General features: G+C 31.7%; 1 protein-coding gene across 6 annotated transcripts in view; it reads right to left on the bottom strand.

Annotated features, from left to right (window-relative positions):
• Nucleotides 1–289: 289 nt before the first annotated feature.
• The window catches only part of Asator (tau-tubulin kinase asator), a 552,963-nt gene continuing 528,677 nt past the window's right edge, over nt 290–24,575 (bottom strand). For 5 of the 6 annotated variants that reach the window (XR_016293148.1, XR_016293146.1, XR_016293147.1 and 2 more), the window contains 2 exons: nt 553–661; nt 290–476 (listed from right to left, as the gene is read on the bottom strand). Coding sequence is in view for 1 of the 6 variants with exons in the window: in XM_089594084.1 (XP_089450210.1) it covers nt 607–661 (55 nt within the window). In the remaining 5 variants the exon portion in view is untranslated. Of the gene's footprint in view, nt 662–24,575 lie in introns of all 6 variants that reach the window. The other variant, XM_089594084.1, reaches the window with a different exon arrangement.

Here is a 24,575-nt window from a genome sequence, read left to right as displayed (position 1 = left end):
TTGTAGTAGAACAGGTGTCCGTTTTTTGCTCTTCACATACTTAATAGCAAATAAAAATTTGAACCCTACATTTTTGTGATCACTCGACATCTTGAAACTTTGCAATTGTACAGAGTACATATCCGTAACTAAAACCTGCAATACGTCTGATTTTTTTGAATCAGAACTTTATCTTATATTTTAAGACATTTTTTATTTTTTTTGATTTGTACTTTTTTATCTTGTTTTGACAACACAAATTTTTAAGTTTTGTAAATACCACAATTCCATAAAAAATCATCACCACAAAAACTGTTGTATTATTTTATTTTTCTACAGGTTTTTATTTCTTAAATATCTAACACAATTATAAAATATCTAAAGATGTTGCTCTTAAAATTTTTAGTAACTTTTTACTAGTTTTTACCTTATACCGTCTCATTTCAATTAATCATTTCTTTCAGCATATATCGATATCTGGCCATCCAACTTTAACCCTAGAAAAGGCATCACACAATACATTTTTGGCTTTGATAAATTACGTCGATAATTATTTAAGAGTAATTATTATACATTTGATTAGTTCAGGATGATGTTACTGTACGGATACTATTTCGATGCCAAATCTCACGTATCTTTGTTGACTGTAGCTCGATGTGTGACAGGTTTAAACCGTCGACATCTGCAAGAAAAAAACATTCTTGAATTATTTTTGACAAAGAAGCAGCTTTTAATCATGATTTGGTAATGGACTAGATAATCAAAGAATCATCTATGTTTATACTTGCAAGAATATAGAAAGATTTACAGAATACTAGTGGGTGTAGGTTAGTGTATGAATAAAATTAGTGAACACTGTTGATATTTTCGAGCGGGTTATTTTATTTTTACGCGAGTGTGTGCAGCTATATTACAGCCATTCACGCATACGCACTTTTCTCTATACCAAGCATGTTCAACCATCTGTTGAAATTCATACTTGGTGACTCTGTTATAGAGCGTGGAGTGCTTTCAAACTTAAGTATAGAAGAAAGAGGAAAATATTGTTTCGTCTTTAATCGATAGCTAGAAGCTGGAATTTATCAGTATTCCTTGCTATCGATCTAGCCATTGATGAATAAAACCAACACTTGCAGTGATACGTATTATTATTACTAACGCCGGAAAGATTGACATAGTAGGTTGGAAAGGTTTACAGTCAGCCACCTCGATCGGCATATTAGTGAAGATCTAATTCTAAAGTTAATATATCAATAGTGCTCTTCCGAACCGCTTGATAATGATTGAATTATAAGGTATGTAGGTCGATGTATGAAGTAAATCAATGTGTACAATTATATTGCATCCACACATGCATACGCACTTATTTCCATGCCAAGCAATTTAATTTTCTATTGAAATTTGTACTTAATGACTCTATTATGGAGTGCAGAGTCCTTTCAAACTTAGGAATAGAAAAAAAAGGAAGCAGACCGAATTTTTTTTTCTCCTATTCCTAAGATTGACAGCATTCTACGTTCTATAATAGAGTCACCAAGTATGAACTTCTACAAAAGTCTCTACTTGCTTGCATGAAGAAAAGTGCGTGTACACCGAAACGCAAAAATAATATTAGCAGGTCGAAAGGATCCACGATATTCACTGATTTTATTAATATATCAACCTACATCCTTTAGTATTAAATCATTCTTGAGTGGTTTTAAAAGATGTTAATATTTCTATATTAACTTTGGAATTTGATTTTTACTAAAATGCCAATCTGCGTGGCTGACAGTGCCATTGCTCAACCTACTATGTCCATTTTTTCAGCATTATAGTAATACTTATTAGTGTAAGTATTAGTCACGTTCGTTTGTGATTAGATCGCTAGCATACCACACTGATAAATTCCAGCTTCTAGCTAGCAATAGAGGACGAAACAATATTTTCCTCTTTCTCCTATACGTAAGTTTGAAAGCACTCCACGCTGTATAACGGAGCCACCAACTATGAATTTCAAGAGAAGGTGGAACTTGCTTGGCATAGAAAAAAGTGCGTATAAATGTGTAGGTGCAATATCATTGTACACACACATATGCACAAATAAATTTACCAACACGAAAGGATCTACGATATTCACTAATTTTATTAATATACCAACTTACATCTCATAGTACTTAATTCTTACGCAATTTATTTATATAAAAGAAAAATTCTTTCAATAGAAGAATAATATTTCATGGTAGGAATTTTAGAGATCCAAAATAATTATTGATTTTCTATGACCTAGCATTATTTATGGTTAAAAAAAGCTGTAACTATCGTTGCAGCTAATTTTGGGAGAGTAAAGTGTCTTGATATACTGAGCTCTATACAATTTTCGTGATTCTCCAACTTAAAAGGGTAAACCTATAATACTATTCAAATTTTAAGGAGCATACTTATAATTTTGTTATTAATAATGTACTTGAATGTATTTGTAACAGTTTTGTTTAGTTAGTAAATGGGAACTTTATTAAACATAATATTTTCAAAAATGTCTCATCAAAACTTTCCTAATTTTCATTTATAAACAAACCAACTTAGGGAACCGTGCACACAGAGAGTCTCAACTTAATTTTACTGCGTAACTCATGTTAATTTTCTATTAGGACGAACGACTTGATAAGTAAGTTAAAACTCGCAGAGCTTTCCCTCCTGATTTGTGGAAGCTGTTGTTCAATGTCGCTTGTCTTCAAACATCGTCTTTAATTTTAATGTTCAAAAAATGAATTAAAAAATTTTTTTAAATTAGTTTTAAAAATATTAAGTCTATTATCTTGTATTATAATACGTAAACATATTAAGAACTTTGTAAGTCAATTTTAATTTAACGACTTTGTTTGGAAGCATTATTCCTGGGGGCTAGTGTGTGGAGAGCACAAAGGGTCAAAGCCCATCTGATGAATGTATACATACCTTTCAATATTGTATAGCTCAAGTTATTTTTAAGCCCAAGCCTACTAGTCATGTTATTAAACCCAAGCTTATTAGCACTCTCTCCCTAAGGTAAATGTCCGTATTATGATCATAAGTCTCATCATACTTGTTTCTTAAAATTTTTTTTCTTAATTGTGAACTTTAATGGTAGAATTTTGGTTTTTGCAAGTGCACTATAAATTAACCATTATTATTCTAATTATTACATATGGTTCTTAATTGTTGAATTATTTTGTTTTATAAAAAGATTATAAGACCATAATGAACATAATTATGAAATATTGTGTCTATTGTTCCATAATTATGACCCTATTTATGAGACTTTTTTAAAAACGTAAATTTCGTATAATATTTAACGACAGTGAAAGTTTTTTTACTTAACACTTTTGTATTCAACAGAAATAACTATAACGTTTGTTTCTTCACGAGAATTATATAAATGACTCATTAAAATTTGGTACAATAATATGTACAGTTTTAAAGATATGTTATGTTTGACTTTGTCACTATTTATGAAGATATCTGTAATATTAGTCATTTGTTGTATGTTTAATTAAACTTTCTTGTGAATTCATAAGGATTAATAAAATATATAACTTTCACAATTTTTTTATCAAGTAAGGTGCACAAAAAACACATAAATTTTCATATTCCATGAATAGGGACTTATTTACCCTTACTTAACATTTACCCTAATGTCACGCAATTCCAATTTAATAGAAATGTTTTGAAATAAGTAATATTCTATTATTTCGAATTTATAGTTTGTTTAAATTTTAATGTTTTATAATGACAAACGAAGTATTTTTTACTTTATAAAAAATATTAAATTTGTATTGCATAACGCGGTTTGTTATTTTTTAAGAAGTCATGGTAATCAGATTTTCAAAACTATCTTATTATTTGTGTTTTAATAAAGTTAAACAAAGACTTTTACTTCAAGGTTTCTAACATATGTATACATATATACGTATAAATCTTCTTATATTACATAGTTAACTGTGTGGGGCATTCAACACAACCTCAAACAGTCCCTCACAGATACCCACTTACCCGAAGATCCCTACGTAATAAGGTAAAATTTCGTCATTTTTTCCCTTATTTTACCACATCTCAATCCTTGTCCAAATCACCTTTAAACCCCCTGTACACACCCTACTACCTCGTGCACGCATTTGTTTTTGACCCCCCCACTACCTGCCACATTACTTTTGGACAACCTGACGGAGACTCTACCGATATTCACGGACCATGAAATGTATATATACGTGTGTGTGTCATACATGGGTTATTCTTTCCAAAATCATACAAAATTAAACAAAAAATGACCGACCCATTTTTAATTTGGCTGAAACTTATTTTACGGGTTCTACGTAAAAAAAGAGACACTTGTTCAAGAAATTTTGCTAATTTTTGTTTGAAGACTCATTTTCCAAAATCTAAAACTCTGATTCATTTCAAGCTAGAGAAAACTTTTTACTTCAATTTGAAGGTACAAAAGTAAATTTTAAGAAGAAAATAAGTCTTAAAAAATTCATAAACAATTTTATATTGTTACAATGGTACATTTGTTACAAATGGAAAAATGATTATTACGAATGCAAAAAATCTAACAAACTAGTACGGTACTTGATATCAGCGTCCCAAGTTGGAAAGTACACGTTGTTCTCTGGACTATAGATTAATATATAGTACGTAGTGTGTAGAAATGGAGTATAATGTAATTTTCATTGAAATAATAAAAGTCGTTTGATGAGAAAAAAATCTTCGTTTCTAAATTTGAATTTCTCCACCACCAAGCGTCTGCTGTTGGTCATCACACTAAGTTTTTATGACTCGTTCAAAGGCTTAATTTATCCTTTGCCTCAGCTGTTGCAGCAATTAGGCCTTGGGCCCAGTTTCTCACCAATGTATGCAACGAAATGACCTCGTGATATTTAATGATTTTTTCAATTAAGTGGCTTAAAGTGTTTTGTGTTTATTATTTCTTCCATATGGTCGCAGTTTTTGTTACGATCATCAGTAGTAAACTTATTCACCTTTACTAAGCACACTAATACTTTTATGTTTGTTGCATAGTTACTATAACATTTCACGCCAATGGAGTCCTGTGTTTATAGATTAACGCACCTATCAGAAATGAGTAAACAAAAACAAAACAATGCCTGCAAAATGGTCCGAAAGCTTACAATGCTAAAGTATTCGTATTGATACTTGTTTTAACTCTTTTAAATTAAAAAAACATGCAAGAAAAAAAAACACTAAAATTGCGAGAAGTAAATGCAAGTCAATTAAATGCAATGAAAATACCGGTAACTAATGAGTGACTGAAACAAAGAAAACTGTGATTCCTGCCAGTTAAAATGGTATAAAGTTGTAATAAAGAAAATTCTTAATTTACTAGCTATATTTGACCTATTGCTAATGTGGATTATTATATTCATAGCCAGATAATATCAATATATTGTGATATAAAGACTTAGATACTATAACCGGCAGTAGAGAAGCTTCAGAACCTTCTAGTGAAAGTGCAACATTATTGACCGCTCGTGTTAAACACTTGAATGAAGGCTAAAGTTTTATAAGATCTTCGCCAATTAGTAAAAAAAAATTGAAGCAAAAAAGGTATTTATCTATTTGAAAGACGACTTATAAAATTTACAAAGACACATTTGAAATATATCGATAAAATACTATGTTTTTTGGATGGAGTGAATTCACCATTTGAATATTTTAAAATATCAGCTGAGTGGCTATTCTACCCAACATTACATGACAAAAGACCATGTGACAAAGAAGATGGGATTCTTAACTGACTTTCTGCTAGATCAAGTGTTTAGAGGTTGAATAATGCTATCCGTACACCAAAAAAGTTATTTAACTGGGCTACAGAAGCTCTATTAAGTATAACATGTTGTTATTTAACCACTGACGAGTACAAAAAAAAAAATGACTATCATCAAACTTTTAAAAAGCTGTAATGATAAAAGCAACTTCAAAACACCGTTGTAAAATTCCAACCTCACTTCAAAAATGGGAAGGAAAGAAATTTTCTTTGTATCAAAAGAAATACTGTAAAAATTTTACGTAAAAGCAAATATTACAATAATAACAAATATTAATACTTATATGATATTAAAATTAAAAAATGTACACGTAAAATACCGATGAATTAAAATCATAATACATCACTTGTTTCTCTAAAACGATGTAATTGATTATTAATCTTTCCCAATTTTAAAAGAAAATTTATTTGTTTATAAATAATATTGTTCAATTAAAAATGTAAAACATACTATGCACATTATTTGTGAGATAATTTAAAAAACAACAGTATGAGGCGAGAACATAAGGTGTACTTTGCAAGTTGAGGGGCTGATATCAGGTACTGTACTGGATTATTTGATTTTTTTGCAGTAGTAATAATCGTTTTTTCATTCATAGAAAAAGCATTTTCGATGGACAAAAAAACGTAGAATATGATTGTCATACTTAAAATACGCTTAGTGGTAAATTTCGTTGTTAAAAATTGATTCAAACATTTAAATTCCCCAATTCCCGATCAAAAGTGGTTTCTAAAAAAAATTATTAATATGTACGTTTACATATATTTACATACATGTTATTTACTTATGTATGGATTTTATTTTATTTTCAATCAACTTCATTCTCAAACTTAGATGAAACATAAAATTTTCTTATCGATAAAACAAATTAGATTTATTACATTTAATTTACATATAAATTCTAAAAATTAATAGGCTAAGTAAATATAAAAAATCTTATAATCCATAGATCACAATTTTTCTCGAAATCTCTCCGCCACTCCTACAAGCCCCACTCACTTTTTAGAGATCCTGTTGAAGATCCTATTGATCTTTACAGACCCCGATATGAATACATACAATTGCGTGTCGTATGCGTATGTATACATGTGTGTACGTACAGTTTCTTCCTATATGCAAATATTTCATTTTCATTTTCATTCACATACACACATGCACACATCCCTATATTATATAGTTGTATTGACAAAAGTGAGTCTCAGCTTCCTCTCGGCAAAAGACCCACATTCATCCACGTAAGAATTGCAGCAAATTTAAATTACTGGTCTCTCCTAGGTTTCACGCGATCGTTACCGTAAGCGCCGATAAATGTGCATACGTTTCATCCCCATCAGGTTGGGGGTTGGTGCGCGGAGCGCTAATACTCATGTTGATATTTTATTGTATTTTATTTCCACAATGAGTTTTGTTGGTATATAAAAAATGCTACAAGCAGTGAATTACTTAGATAGGGGGGCGCTGGACACCTTTTAATTGTTGCTTGATTCTGCTAATGTAAACTCACTCTCAGCCTGAATTTATAATTACACAAGTAATGTTGTCATTTTTGTCTGCTTATGTGTATCAGCAGAATCCAGCTACAATAAGTAAGTAGCGACAGCAGCACTATTAACTAAAAAATACACTGCTTTTTTCGTTTCAGAATACGAAAATTAAAGCTATAAGTAAGACTTAATAAAAAATTTATTTATTCTTACTTATTTATTATTATAAATAAAAAATTAATTAAATTACTTTTTAAGGCTTAATAAAATAAAAAATTGAAACATGTTCCGAAAATATTATGGATATGACACAATCTGTTAGTGAGGGGTTGGTGCGTGGAGAGCGCAGGGGGGCGTAACTCCCCCTAATATATATATATATATATATATGTGTGTGTGTGTGTGTGTGTGTGTGTAAGGCATTTCACACAAGTCCCTTCAAACTCAACGCAGCCCCCCACCCACCCGTTGCAGACCCCCCCTTTCCAGAAACCCTGTTGGACCCCAATACCTCCTACAAAAAACTACAATTCTATCGTTTTCTCCTTCATCTTGACTTAGCTTACTTTGTGTTCAGAACCCCTACTACTTCCATAACCCATACAGCCATTCAGTGCCCCCCACATGACCATAACCATCCTACGCCAAATTTTTCTTAACAGCCACTGCCTACCACCCTGTTTTTATGAAAGTTTACTAACATTCCATTAACTTTCGTAAAACCAACACCTACTTATTTACATAAATGCATACCCATATTTCAGTAACAAACTAAGATGAGACATAAGCTTAAAAAAAGACTAAAACATACATACATAAATAATTGTAAATATAATTTGCTCGTAACATATACATTAATGTTGAAAGTGTAACCAAATGTCGTTTTTGTTATTTTGACTTATTTTTTTTTTATATCAAGGTACCGTACTAGCCTTTAGCAATCTTGTAAATCCCTAACAACTCAATTTTTGATAAAATTTTATGTGTTTTCGCACATTGCTTAGGACGGAAAAAGATGGACTGTATACGTAAGAAGAATTTATAATTCATCAATTTACACAACTCAAAGTAAGATTATAGATTAATATATATATTCTAATTTATGTATAAGTATAAAGGTTTTGGTGCGCTAAGCTTTTCTTGGTATTATTGGTAATGGACTACGTAAGAAATTTTTAATTTTTATTTGTTTTTGTATAATATTATACTTACGCATAAATAAATTCAAGTAGCACTAAATTTGACCATAATGCAAACCGTAAACATATTGTGCTATCAGAGCGGCCCACTATTATGAGTTAACTTACAAAAATAGTCAAGTTATTTGATTGATATTAATTGCACTATTAGATGTATGCGTGTTTAAAAGAGAGATTTGTTATTATTTGTATTTAATAAAAAATATGATAAAATTAAAATTATTTTTTTTAGAAGTTAAATGATAAAGGATGTGTACTCGTATGTAAAGCTTAAAGCAGTACGTTGATTTAAAAACTATCCGTTGATCTTCATCGAAATTTCATCAAGGTGAAAGAATTGGTCAATGATAGGAGATCTGAAAAAAAAGAAAGCTTAGTTTAAATAAGAGGGAAAATTAAAAAATTTCCTCTTATTTTGTGGGCAGGCATTGGGAGCCAACTGGAGTTTATGGGGGATTGCGAGAGAGAGGGCTAGCGGGGAACAGTACGGGGTTACAGCAAGATTTGTGAAGAATGCTCTACACAAATAATATTTATATATATATTATACAGTTGTTTGTGTTGGGCGTTTCACGCGAACCCCCACCAGCTCCACAAACCCCGTTAACCATCACGGCCCTACACAAAATAAAGTAAAATTCCGTCGTTTCCTCTCTTATTTCACCTTAGATGTCTCATTATACAGACCCCTAACTACCCCCTACAGCCCCCATGTCCAAACACAAAATTTTTCTTGGCTCTCTACCGCCCCCTTACAATCTCGCCCCATCATTTTTGTGGAATCTTACTAATACTCTACTAAGTTTCACAGATCTCGACACCTAAGTACTCACATGCACGTATACATATTATTTTACTAACAAACTATGATAAGACATAACCTTTAAAAATGAAGTAATACACAAATGCATAAATGATAGTGGACATGATTCGCTGGTAACAAATACACATGACTAACATGGTGAATGTGTGAATTAAGATGAATTTAGAGACTACATTTTCAAACAGTAAGATCAAATCTGAGATTAATACAAAGTAATCATAAGGCTATCAGAAATATAGAGAGAAGGTACTAAACTTATACAAAGTATTGCATGGATTAAAAGAAAGCCCAAGATCTTGGTACAAACTTTTTGATATTTTCGAAAGACTTAGATTTAAATACAAGTAAAAATAATTGTATTAATTCAATGGTAACAATAATAAACTTTATTAAAATGTTTAACAGAGAAAAAATAACTTAGATGAAATTAATAGCATTGGGTCTGTAGTAAGGAAATATGAAATGTGCTGGTCCCGATACCAACTTACAAGTCAAAAAGAAAAAATTTGCAGTAGGCCTAGCAGAAAAATGTAGTTAGGTTGTAACTGAAAGAAAACAAAAGTTTATAACATGAAGTATTGAAAAATGGTAGAATCAGGACAATATTTAGAGGTTATAAGCTATTTTTGAAAATTTGCCGTTGAACGTGACCTTTCAGTAGAAAATTTTCCAAACAGAAGTTGTAGATAATTGAAAAACTTGAAAATTTTGTATTTAATATTTTTTTACATCAATCACCTCTAATTCTCTAAGAAAATGACGGAAAACTAATTTTTCAGTTTTTTTTTTTCGCATGGAAATAATTCAATCAACGTAAAATTATGTGAGAATGAACCTTTTGTCACGTCATATAAGCATAATGCTTTCTTTCCAAGGCATAGATTCTTATATGTAAATATTTTTTGAAAAAATATCCTTATTTTGCATGCACAATTTCATTGAAGTTTTCTTATATTTCAATGTTCAGTAATTGATCCTTCTAACCGTTAAAATGTAAAGTCTTAAATTAACTGTACATGATTACAGTGACTTTTTTATTAAACTGATAAAAATTGAGAAAACTAAAAAATATGACTTTTTGATTCATGGATTTGTCAATTCTTAAAATTATTTTGAATTTCTTAAACTATTTCTGTTATTAAGGGATGAAATTTTTAGGACAGAAGTTAATTTAATACTATATTACACTAATTATATAAATTAAAGTACAGCACGTGCCACAAACCATTCTGAAAATTAAAAAAATAAATAAATAAATTAAAAAAGAAATAAAAACAAAAATTTTGCATTCACGCACACATAAGAGACAAAAAATTCGTTTCAGTTGCCTTTTAGTTGAATTACGTGCTCAATTTTTGAGCGGTTACAGACTCCAGGTTATTCTAACATAATTGTGACAGTCAAATATTTTACAATAGTATTTTTCAGCAACCAATATATTGATCTTTAAGTTAGCAAAAAAGTCTTGATATCAAAAATAAACAACACGATGATATTCACAATTTTAAAGAGCAATAGAACTGAAAATCTCGACGAGTATGAGAATTTGAAATGCAAAAAACTTAAACGTAGTAAAAACTATCAATGTTTTACAAATTTTTTAGTTTTGTTAATAAGTTGTTGAACAATATTTTTGAAACGGCAAAACTTATATATACAGTTAAAAACTTATTGAACACAGTTAAAAAAAAAAAAAAAAATTTGTTTGCACGAATATAGAAGTGATTAAAAATTTGTTTTAAATCCATTTACATTAGGCTATGCACTTAATTTGCGGGCGGCTACAGATTTTAGGCTGCCTTAAAATAGATAGGTCAATCCAATATTTTACGATGGTATTTTTTTACGACCAACAAATGAACTTATTAGTTATAAAAAAAGTTAGAAAAAAAAATCTTGAGATTAAAAGGGAAGAACAAAATGACATTCATACTTTAAAGAGCCAATAGAACTGAAAATCGCAATTAATGAGTATGAAAGTTTGAACAGGAAGAAACCTAAATGCAGTAAAAACTATTAATGATTCACACATTTCTTATTTTTGTGAGCGAGTACTTCAGTAATATTTTTGGAACAGAAAACGTATGTTTACAGCTGAAAATTTAGTAATTATTGCAAAAAAAAATAGTTTCTCTAATTTAATTATTGTATATTATGAATATGTAATTTAAGCCCAAACAATTCATCGCTATTTCATTGGAAATCTGCTAGCCATCTCAAGTTTGGACGTGTAATTGAATTAAAATTCAATTAAAACCAACTTTTTCATCACTTGTATATGCATAAGTGCAAAAATTTTGTAACATTATATCACAGTAACCTTTGCTATCGAAATTTTATCCTTTTTTAATAGAAATACTTGAAGAAATTAAGAATAATTTTTAAAATAAAGACGTCTATGATGTATAGATATAGTTTAAATGTCAAGTTTCGAGTTTAATGAGCCTGATTTTAAAGTTGTGCCTTCACCAATTTTTTTTCATTAAAGTTGGGGACAAAAATTAGACATGTTTGGGGATTTCTTCATATGCATACTTTAATTTAAATTTGTAACTGGACTATAATCACTGGCACTATTTGTTACATCGTCAATATTCACGTGCAATACCGCATGTAAGTCATCGTCAATTATCGTTTTTACTAAGCTGGCATTTTCATTATACTCAAAGTACTTTCATCTATAAGATTCTCATCATCAGTCAGTGATACAGCAGCTTCTTTCACATTTACATAGTTTTTTCCTTTGCAATATTTACACACTGCTGTGCTGTATATCTCATTTTTTTCAACTGCATCTCCTACTACAATTTTTTTAACATTTGCACGCGAGTTCTTTTAATATTTTGTCTAGAATCAGTGGTTACAATGTTGTCACAGAAAGCAGGACGGTAATATGCGTAAAGTAGTGCAAACATTTTTGCACTATAACTTTGCAAAAAAACCTTTTAGCGATAATCTAACCATCAAAGATCGATAGATAATAAAATAAGGAACAAATTATCTTTACCTACTTCTCCAATCCAATGCAAAAAAAAGTAATGACCGAAAGATTAAGAAAAAAACTAAGTTGTTATTCAGTATTTGTTTAGTAAAAATTTAAGCACATGCTTTGATTGAGGATCATATTTGAAGGGGATTAAAAATTTTGACCTTATTGAATGCCTCACCTAGCACGTTAATATGCTTTACAGGTTACTAAATTGAAATATAAGTTCTATTTAGTCTTACCTTATTAGGAACTTTTTTTTCACCTTAAAGCATTAGCTTAATAACCCAATAATCCATAATAATATCTAAAAAAGTTAATCTGACGTCTGACAGTACTGATTACGTAATCAGAAGGTTACTAAAAACAAAACCATGGTTTTAGAAGAAGACATTTAAGAAATTCCATTCTTTAGTCTTACAACCTTTTTTACAATTTAGGCATCTAAAAGCTCTGAATTGCTGTTACTTTGCGTGTATATGCTATCGTTATTGTCATAGTGAAAAACGGTCTATGATTTATTGTGATCCAATAAATTACTAGGAATGGTGCCATCTTACGTTACATGGATTTTGAACTACTCTACCATGACTGAAAATGCACACATAAGAATATAGATTTCCAGAGGTGCGAAAAAATTAAGTGAAGACCAAAACTAGAACCCAATAAGCCAGCATTATTAGGCACACCAAGTTAAAAAAACCGAAACCTAAACCATTGCGCTACTGTGGCTGCTAAGTAAAATTTAATGAATTCTGTTTTTTCTTTTTTTCTTGAAGTAATATTACCTTCCTTTAAAGCTAGGAGGTAATTGATAAGATTTTCTAATTTTACAAATAGTTAACAAAAAAATAATAACAAATAATATCATAGTCTATGTCCAATGTACAAAGGTATAACGTATTTCATAAACCTGACAATAATTTTTATACAAATTTTTTATTAGAAATGTAAAATACGTTTCGTTCCGTATTTTTTTCTATTAATTAATTACTTAAATCAATGTAGTATTATATTTAAGAAGAAATTGTAGGAAAAAGAAAAAAATATCTTGACGTCTACATGCATTAAGTAAATTAGTATGGTTAAGTGACGACTTGCGTGAATAAATTCTCTATTTTTATTCTATTTTATATTATATTTATCCTCTCCATGATAAAATTTTAAGACTCTTAAAAGAGTCGTACTTAACAAAAGTCGTCACCTAACAAAGCTGACTGTGTACTTCGTGGCTCTCGGAAGTGTCAAGTGACAACCGAAGCGAGCCACGAAGCCTACACACATGAAGTCAGCAAGTACCAGCCCCATAGTAAGTAAGACAAAGAAATTTAAACTAAAACTTCGTGCAAGGTGCATTTCTTTGCGCAGCGTTTTAGTTAGTAGCCCGCTGCCGCTCATCGAGTGCAGACACTAATAACTAAAATGAAAAGAGTGATCAGACGTTCCGTCTTTTCTCTGTTTTTTGTATACAACCAATATAAAATAAATTGATATCAAAGCTATTAGAAAAAGTTTAAGTTATTATGAAATAAATAAATATAAACGCAACGGAAAAAAGGAGTTTAAGTTATCTGAATTAATAATTAAAGTAGAGTTGCCAGTATTCGAAGCCAGTATTCAAGTTTCTAGCAGAAAGAAAGGTAAGCTAATACGGATATTTTATACAACTGTCTCCCTCTTCTTTCTTTTAAACAAACAAATAATTAGACTATCTGCTGTCCCGCAGCCTGTGAAGGAGCGTGAGACCGTAGTCCACAATCTTCGGTTTTAAACCGAAGGCAAAATTAAATGATATTAATTATCATTTAACAAAAATTGGTAGCAGAGCGTGGTTAATGGTCTCTAGCTATTTGTTTGTTTACTACATGTTCTCTTAGTGCTATTTTTTAAGAAACAATAAACACCATTCAAAGAAGCATGTTTACGAGTAATGCATAACACCCCATATAGTGCAGTGTGCGCCGACGCGCATATGCTGTGTCTGTGAGGAGAGCTCGGTATATACAACACTTGACGATAATTTAAATAACGGAAGTAAATAAAAATATAATAAATAAAAATACATTATTAAATTAACAGTGAAATAAATAAGAAAAGGTTACTGTTATAAAATAAAATAAAAAAAGTAAAGTGAAAAATAAAATAATGTTGTGTTTCAAATAATAGTAAAAGAAAAAGGTGATCTTTTATACTACACACTTACGAGACAGAGTAAATACATTATTCCTATCCTGAACCTGCTAACCAGAGCGGTTCATCTCTTAAGTCCTGCTTGAGTATCGGACATTATATACCCAAGATCTGATAACCAGAGCAGTCTTTCTATTCATATCCTAAATCTACTAACCAGAGCGGTTCATCCCCATGAGTTCTGCTGAAATAGCGGACACTCTATAACCTAGATCTGCTACTTAAAGCGATCTATCAAAATAACAAATACATATACACAAACATATTCGCACTTAATACTATTAGTTGTAGAAGAAAAATTTTGAAAAATGGAGTAAAGATTTAGTGTAGTCTGATAATTTTACTTATATACACACAATTGTGCATAAAATAATATTTAATAAAACCCTCACCACATAATTTTGCAAGTAATAAGGAAAGTAAAAGAAGTGGTAAAAAATTCTTTGTACAGAAACTTATGAGAGAGAAAAATGTTCTAGAAAAAAGACTGGAACTAATTAATAATCAAATACAAAATTACTATAATTTACACGAATTAAATACTGAATTATCAAAAAGTAAAATTAATAATTTTACAGCAGAAATCGACAAACAATTTGACAATTTAAACATCTTCAGAGAACTCTCAAAATCAAAAGAAAAAAACTAATAAAAAGTCTGGAAATTTACTAATAATTTACTAATAATCCGTAACTTATTATAATTTCCCATTGTAATATTCACGATTTATAGGCACATAAATTGCGCGTTGCACATACAGAACACTGATATGGGTGTATTAATATTATCACATGTTGGGTCACAGTGCATATATTTTTAGAAATCTATAACTATAGTAAATAAAAAAAAAACAGGACCAAACACCTTATATGAGCAAGCATATGAGTACTGTATTGATACATATAGTATTATTGGCAATAAGGTGTCAGAAACTGCATTGTCACATACTCGCATAAATGTGTAGAAATATAAAAACAGATTTATACACTGTTAACAATAGGTATGCTAGTCAGTGGCCGAGAGTAGATACAGTGATAGCATATTTGAGCGCGCTAGAAGGCGAATACTTTCATTCAACGCAGAGAGAGAGTTTTAAATCACGCCCTACATTACGGTGGCATAGCAATTAGGATATATAGCTGAACAGGCCATATGAGAAATCCCTGCGCAGCATACTCCCTTGCTTAAAGCAGATGATATCGTACAAGCGCGCTTGATTACACTCTCTCACTTAAGTTTCCGGGCATACACATAGTACACTTATTATTCCATCAGCAGACGTTTACCTATAAAAATTAAAGCAAACTCATTGCACAAGCATGCGCCAAACAAACGCTCATATTAAAGATATATACATACACACATATACATTCAATTATTTCTTTATTACTTATATCTTCTGCAATAAATGTCTAGGATTTAATAGAATATTGGAAACAAATAAACAAAACAAAATAATAGTATAATTTTTTTTTTACACACACTTATGAAATATAGGATGAAAATAAATAAAAAGAAAAAGGAAAAAACGCACGTAAAGCAAATTATACAACTTAAAAAATGGTCGACGAAAACGATGATGCCGATATGACAGTAGCTGAAGCGCTGATGGAGTCTCTCAATGCCAACTTCTCATTTCAGCATGCGATTAAATCCATTCCTATATTCGATGGGAAAAATGTTCCGCTAAATGATTATATACAAAATATTAGAAGCGGAGAAAGCTGTGTTAGAGATGATTAAAAAGATTTATATCAAAGAGCAGTACTGCAGAATCTACGAGGTGCTACACGCATAAGCGTAAACGGCCAAGATTTCGAAAACCTCGAAGCATTTATAATCCATTTAAAAAAAAGATCTTGCAATAGGAAAAACCGTTGCTTATTATTAAACTCAGCTGCAGGAAGTGCGCCAACGACAAGATCAATCAGTCGGTGAATATTATGATTATGTAAACCTACTGCTGAGTGGTGCTGAAAAGACTTTGATGGAAGATAAAGGCAATGCATACAACGAACATATGATGACCCCTATAAAAGATATGGTATTAGACATATTCATAAAAAAATTAGCACATATGATAAGCCAGCAGGTAGATGCGAAAGAACCTGCTTCTTTAGTCGACGCATTCGATTATGCGTTGAGATTGGAGAGCTTAATGAGAACGGGTATAATCCCAGATACACGATACCAAGGACTACCTTGTAGTGATTTTAGAAATAATTTGAATAACCCATATCAGCAGCAGAATAGGTATCCTGATCAGCCATTCTCATTTTATCAAATAGCACAAGTTAATGAACAACAGATCGACAATCAGAATCATCACGCGAATAGGCAGTATAATAATTATCAAAACAATAATAGACAATATCAACAATACAGTAATGGACAGAAATACCGTGGAAATCATCAAAATCAGGGGAGAGACCGGAACTTTCAAAATCAGTCGAGAAACTCTAATTTTTATCAGAACAATTTTAGACGATATAGTAACGAAAATCCTAACGCTTATTACACTTAAAAAAATGCTAATTTTAACCCTAGGAATAATCAAGGATACCAAGGCAGAGGTCAGAATTATAATATACATCCCCAAAATAATAATTGTAATGATTATAACCAACGAAGTTTCAATCCTAATTATCAGAATCAGAATTTCCAAAATAAGTATCAACCAGGAGAAAACAACCCCTACACCAAATGTTTCAGCGCAAGTAATGAATGTAGCAACCAAATCGAAACCGTTCACATCGGTACGTGCCAGGGACTTGGCGTAGACGACGAGCCTACAAGCATAAGGTTGTCAATTCCAGAAGGGAAAGATCGCTTTATCACACTCATGCTCGATAATGGCGCGGCTACAAACCTGATTAAATTGGATCAATCGCACCCATATTTATGTGTAGAAACTAGTTAAGTTAATAATCTTACCAGAATTACACCCCACCCAGTTTTATTTAAAGGAACAACGTATATGACTGTACAAGAAAAACCTACAATTTTGTATGTGATCCCCAACGATTTTCCAATCATAGATGGCAGTTAATTGGGTCGAGACTTTTGTAAAAAACGACGAGCCACATTATCGTATAATCATGATGCTATAGTATTAGATGATGACGTAATGAACCCCATTTTTTTATAAAAACTTTTAAAGAAATAGAGCGATTGCAAAGGGATGAAAAAGAACAAACAATATTATAACTTAAGAAACAAGCACAGGAACATCAAATTTTAGCTACCACCCTTAATACTAACAAAAAGACATAGTGCCTTAAGAATAAAATTGACCAACAAAAATTATATGACAAATACATTGTAGGCTTACCCAAAGGGCCAAATATACCTAAATACGAAAAATTTGAAGACATGAAAGCTGATTTTTATTTTCAAGATGAATTTGACAAATTAATTTTATCAGAAAGGGCTGAAAATTATGTAAAGCCTAATGATAATAAAACTGATGAAAGTGGAATGTACAGTGAAAATAATAAATTAAACGACTAAGATACATTCCAACCCCATGCCATTGAACAGAGTAAAAATACTGCTAGTGTAAAATAACATTGCCTTAATGAGGAACAAAAATATAACAATAAATCAACTAAATATACGATCAAGGCTCGAACACGTCAAGTAGTAAGAATTAATTAAATCAATGCTAAGTTAACTGAAGGATACTTACCACTAGTCAACGTAGGGCGTGATGACGTATATTTAGGAGAAGGAATAGTAAAAAATGAGAACGGTCAATGTAATATTATGGCGATAAACACTAATGAAGATGATATTACGATTGAAATAGATCCAAGAGAAATTCTGCCCATCGAATATATTGCACCTGAATTTGACCCCGATACTAGTAGCAAATATGATAGACCCGTTATCAAAAATACACAAGATAGAACAAGAGACCTAAAAGGACTTGTGCGTACCAGCCACTTCAACCTGGAAGAACGAGACCGAATGTATCCATTGATTTCCGAATTTCCAGAAATCTTTTTGTTGCCAAAAGATCCTTTACCCTGTAACAATTTTGTTGCACAGAAAATCCCGACAGAATATAACATCCCTATTAATACTAAGCAATATCGTCACCCACCGGTACATAGAAAAGTTGTAGGACAACATGTACCAAAAAACTTAATGATGTAATAATTGAGCCCTCGTCATCACCGTATAATTCACCCCTGTGAATCGTTCCTAAAAAACCTGATAGCCATGGAAACCCAAGATGGAGGGTAGTGATTGACTTCCGAGAACTTAATCAAAAGACCATTGGTGATGCATATCCATTGCCCAATATCGTAGATATTATGGACCAGTTAGGGGGATCCGTATATTTTTAAGTTTTTGATTTAGCAAGTTAATTTCAAAAAAATATAATGGCTTAACATGGTAAGCATAAAACAGCATTTACGACACCCCATGGACATTACTAATACAGACAGATGCCCGAAGGTTTGAAAAATGCACCTGCCATGTTTCAAAGACTAATGGATCTCATATTTAGAGGTTTATTAAATATTGAAATGTTTGTGTATTGAGATGATATTATCATTTACGAAAAAGATCTAGTAGATCATGATCATAAAGTTAGGTTACTTTTCAACCGGTTAAGATCAGCGAACATGGTACTCCAGCCAGATAAAGTTGGATTTTTGCGAAAGGAAGTAATATTTCTTGGGCATATAGTAATTCAACGAGGAATTAAACCAGACTCTAAAAAAATACGGGCCGTTAGAGGATTTCCCCAACTAAAAACTATGAAAAATATTAGACAATTCTTAGGACTAGCAGAAAACTATAGACACTTCATTAAGGATTTTTCAAAAATAGCTATGCTTTTTTCAAATTTATTAAAAAAGGGAGAAACGTTAGAATGGACTGAAGTGCAAGAAAAAAGTTTTCAAATACTAAAAGACCATGTATAACAAGAGCCTATTTTACAATTTTCTGACACTAGTAAATCATAAGAGTTGACAACAGATGCATCTGACTATGCTATTAAAGCGGTATTAAGTCAAGAAAAAGATGGATTTTACCATCCTGTCGCCTATCTTTCAAGAACTCTAAATAAAGCCGAAATAAATTATTCTACGACTAAAAAGGAATGCTTAGCTGCACTATAAGGAATACATCATTTTTGTTCGTGTTTGTTCGAAAGTAAATTAGTCCTTAAAGCCGATCATAAGCCATTGAATTGGATTCATACAAGAAAAGATCTGGGTCAGCGTTTAATGCGCTGGATGTTTAAATTAACTGATTATGAATACACTTTCAAATACAAACCGGAAAAACTCAATACCAGTGCTGATGCACTATCTAGAAACCCAGTAGGACCATTTCTTTATGCGGAAGACAATATAAACAATGGAGTACCTAAGAGTCATGATGATAGGTCGAAAAATAAAAGAGGAAAAGAAGAAAACAGAGTTACAAAATCAGAGAAAAGGAACAGTAAGAACATCTAATTTAACGACGATCAAACCGAAAGCATTACCAACAACCTTGAAGAAGACAGTAGAAGTAACAAAACCTAGAAGCATGACCAAATCAGAAATAAATGCACCTAAATTGGCCAGAGGCCCTGGACCACTCCTTGGTTCAAAAACAAACAAGGAACGACCACAGTTAGATCATAGTGTGATTGCTCAAAGAATTCAAATAAAAACGTTAACACAACCACAGATATCATCTATATCTCGACCAAGTATATTGAGAAATGTCACTAAAAATACATGAAAAGATTCTAGCTCATTAAAAGTGAATTTTTCAAAATAAGTAGCCTCAAGATCACACGCTTGCGATACGAATACAGAAATCACTGGAAGGAAAGCTAGTAGTTCAACGAATGAGGGAATGCCACAGTTACCAGTCAGAGATATATAAGTAACCTTGGTGCATCGTCAAGGACAAGTACGTTTTCCGAAAATGACCCAAGTGATATTGAAGAATCGTCAGGAGAAGATATACAACCACCAGTATATGACCCTAGACGAAGTGAATTACGACAAGAATTGATCAGAGCGGACGTAGACACAGATACTGGCTCAGACTCATACGCAACAAATACTAAAATACCCGTTACACTCATTCCACTTAGTGAAGGTTTAAACAACGACGTTTTTGAAGACCAACCTAAAACTACGACAAGTAATATTGATGAGGTTACTTATCAATACATACAAAAGAAAATTTAACCAAAGTCTTCAAGAATATGCAGACAAATCTAACAACGATAATGAATCCGAGCAAGCTGATACATATTTTTATCAGTAACTAGATTTTCTGATGGAGATAAGCCGGATCCTGAAATTCAGGACATATTAGTTGAAATGAACACCTATGATTCCGATAATTTTGATTGTTCTGTATAAGATGAAAAAATTGCAGATTTATCAAGACGTACAGCAGACTTGGAACCCCTATTTGACGAAGATGAAATTTTAAGAAAATATATGACGAGTGGAAGATTATCAATTACCCCTCGTATTCAAGAAAATACACCCGTAAGTTCTAGTACACCAACACACACAAGTACTTCTATTATTGCAGAAAACAGACGGTTCAAAACACTGGACATGGAACAAATAATAGAAGAAACCCCAGATGACTTGAATGCAAACAACAGACGAACAAACTGCAATGCAAACAAATCAATAAGTCGAAGTATTGCACCTTATTTCATGTTATTATTGGACTTCTACCATTTCTCACCGATCAATCGATACAAACAACAGTACGGAAAGGTGTATGTAAGTCTTAGTGATAGTAGCAGTAGTACTGACAATTGTAAGAATATAAACAGAGAAAATCTAAGTAACAATGTCATTACCATCAGATATTGTTTTACGTACAAAAGTGGCAGTATAGTCCATTTTATTAGCAAAGGTTGTCAACCAGTCACATCTGTCTTAAGACTATTAAGATCGATAGGTGCACTAGGCTTTAGTTATTGGAAACTAAAGGAACCAAAAGTCAGCCAAATATTAGTAACACCTTATGGAGGACATAATATACTGTAAATCGTTAGTAATGAAATATCTACTGATTTAGTAACTTCAAAAAGTCTTACATAAGCTTTTAAATCACTTTAAAAAATACTGTTAAGACGAAGTCCTAAAACTTTTCGAATTTTGAGATGGCGAGATCTTACAGACAAATTAGAACCTGGGGTGATAACAGAAATGTTATTAACAACTTTTAATAAAACACCTGTACAAATTACTGTCTGTTACGGTAAGGTTGATTTTCCAAAAATTCAAGAACGTTATGAGATAATACGAACACTACATGACAGCCCTGTTGGAGGACATAAGGGAATAAACCAAATTTATCGAAAAATAAGAGAGCGATTTTATTGGCCTGGGATGAGAAATGATATTCTCAATTATGTTCGTAAATGCAGCAGATGTCGAGAGAAAAGAATTGAATGAATAAAAACAAGAGAACCCTTGGTGCTTACAGATACACCTATTGACGCTTTTGATAAAGTTTCCATTGACACCGTCGGTGAATTGATAATAACAGCAAATGGGAACTGCCATTTGCTAACCATACAGTGTAATCTGACTAAGTACATTATATTAGTCCTTGTACCTGACCTAAGATCAAGCACGCTCGCCATGCACTCATACAGAAGAATTATATTAGTTTACGGTGCGCTTAAAGCAATTCTACATTTACGTCTAATTTATTGGAATAACTCATGAGAACCCTAAAGATCAATAATCTTACTTCATCTTACTTACATCATTAATCTTACATCAGCATATCATTCTAAAACAAACGGATCTCTAGAACAAAGTCAGGCTGCCCTAGCTGACCTTATAAGAACTTACTCTAAAACACATGATGACTGGGACAACTCAGCCAAATTTGCAGTCTTAAAATTAAAGGATCTAAATGTTAAACCAGGAGATGATGTTTGGGTAAATAAGGAAGTGCGTACCCATAAATTTAATCGCTATTCTAATACACACCTCAAGGTAAAAACAGTTTTAGAGGAAAATAATGTGTTACTTAAAAAAAAACGATGGTGAAATCATACGAAAACACACAGATAAGTTAAAACTAGTCCCCCGATAATAGTATCCTTGTAAAAATTATGTTCTACATGTCTTGAACATAATGATGCGGATCATATTAGCCATCTTAATGACAACAGTGCTTGAAGGTTGCACAGATTAAAACTGTGATAATCATGGCAACCATAGCATAGAATCACTTGAAATAAACCCTGGGATATACTTCGATCGAATCGGTATGACAAAAATTAAGAGAGTTGATTAGAAGATTGTGATATGGCTGGATTTTAATAAATTCATATTGAAACAAACACCTACTCAAGGATTAAATTAAACTTTTTAATTATGTACTGCACAGTTTGGTTATCCTGATTGTACCGACTGTATGGAAATGGACCTCTTTAATTAAAAGATAAAGCGATTGACAAACCTCAAAGCAACACTATTGAACATAATATATACTGTGGGAACCCACGCGAAAGATAACATTATTTCACCACCCAGCATACAAACAAAAAGACTGGCACCTTTTGGCACCTTTTGGCATTGCTAAAGGACTTTTCGGCTTAGTCACAGAAGACAATATCAACATTATGAACACTAACATCAACAATCTGCATACTGATCAAAAACAGTATATTAAATTGTATGAACAGAATAGCCATATTTTTGCAGCTATTTTCAGAGAACTACATAAAACTACGAAGCGCCATGTACATATTCTAAAATAAGTTGCTGATATATTGACTTTAGGACAAGATTTTACTCTCAACAGATATCTGATTCATTTATCAGCTTACCTTAGAAGAACTGAGGCTACTCTAGATCACGTTATATGTTCCCATAAAGATCTGATTGACATCTTGCATGATTTAAAAAGAAGTCAATCACATCCAACGCTATTTTCTCCAAATATATTTAGAACTGTAGCCCGGGATATAAAGAACCTGGCAGGGAATCTGGAATTTGTAGCACCAGTAGGGAATCTTTATGTTGGTGAAATAAGCATTCTAAGCAAATTATATGTTATGCATCAAGAAAATAGAACCATGGTAATATTACTTTTGCCACTCGTAGATCGAACCACTTATAATCTTTACAGATTCCATCCAGTCATGATACCCCAATCTGGACAAAATGGATCTGCCTATATCAAATCCTCGTACCCTTACTTAGCAGTAGCAGCAGACCATAATTCGTATTTACGATTAAACGAAGTTACATTTAACCAGTATGATAAAACGCTGTATGGTAATATATGCTTAGCTATGGAACCGTTGAAGGAACCCTATTTTATGAACGAATGTGAAATTCTTGTGTTATAACGAGCTGGAACAGAAGTATTTAAATACTGTGAAATTATGTGTACCCTGAAAACCGAAAGTCAATTATTTACTTACCAGCTGATAGTTCATGGTTAATCTCAACACCTAATAAAGAATAATTAAACATTATCTGTCCTAATAAAATTGATCGACAAGAAGATCTTTAACGAATAAATAATGGATGTACGGGAAAAATTCATAAATTGACCTTAACCAGTAAAAATAAGATTATCACTCAGATACAATATACCTATTAAGTAAAAGTGAACGTAAACTTAACTGTACTACATGAACCCTTAAAAGACACTGATGACTTCCATGACGCTATAAAATCGATTCAAGAATTAAACTTTAATGAACGAGCATGGACAGAAAAAGAATTAAATGTACAAAATATAATAAATCAAATAGAGAAAATACAAACCCGAAAGTTGGAGGAAAAAAAAACTTCTCTTTTTATTTTAATACGCAATGTCATTGAAGCTATAATTATCATAATTATAATAGTAATACTCATCAGCAAAGCAAGAAGCTGTTTAAAAAAGACCATGAAACGTAATGTCTCGAAAAAATTTAATGCACCATCAATCCACTCAATGCAGAACCCCAAGTAACCATAAAACAAGAACCAAAAGAACACGAACCAACTGAAATTTATGTCAAAATTAGAGAAAAACAAAAAATACCTAAATCATCTAAAACTTGACCTATAATGAAGACACGGAGTTTGATACTCTCACGCCATACACTTC

Source organism: Copidosoma floridanum, unplaced genomic scaffold, assembly GCF_036245765.1.
Source record: "Copidosoma floridanum isolate Cflo_tuat_1 unplaced genomic scaffold, Cflo_Japanese_pri ptg000020l, whole genome shotgun sequence".
NCBI classification, from domain to species: domain Eukaryota; kingdom Metazoa; phylum Arthropoda; class Insecta; order Hymenoptera; family Encyrtidae; genus Copidosoma; species Copidosoma floridanum.
The sequence above is the reverse complement of the archived record's forward strand: the minus strand, read 5'-3'. Positions and strand labels throughout refer to the sequence as shown.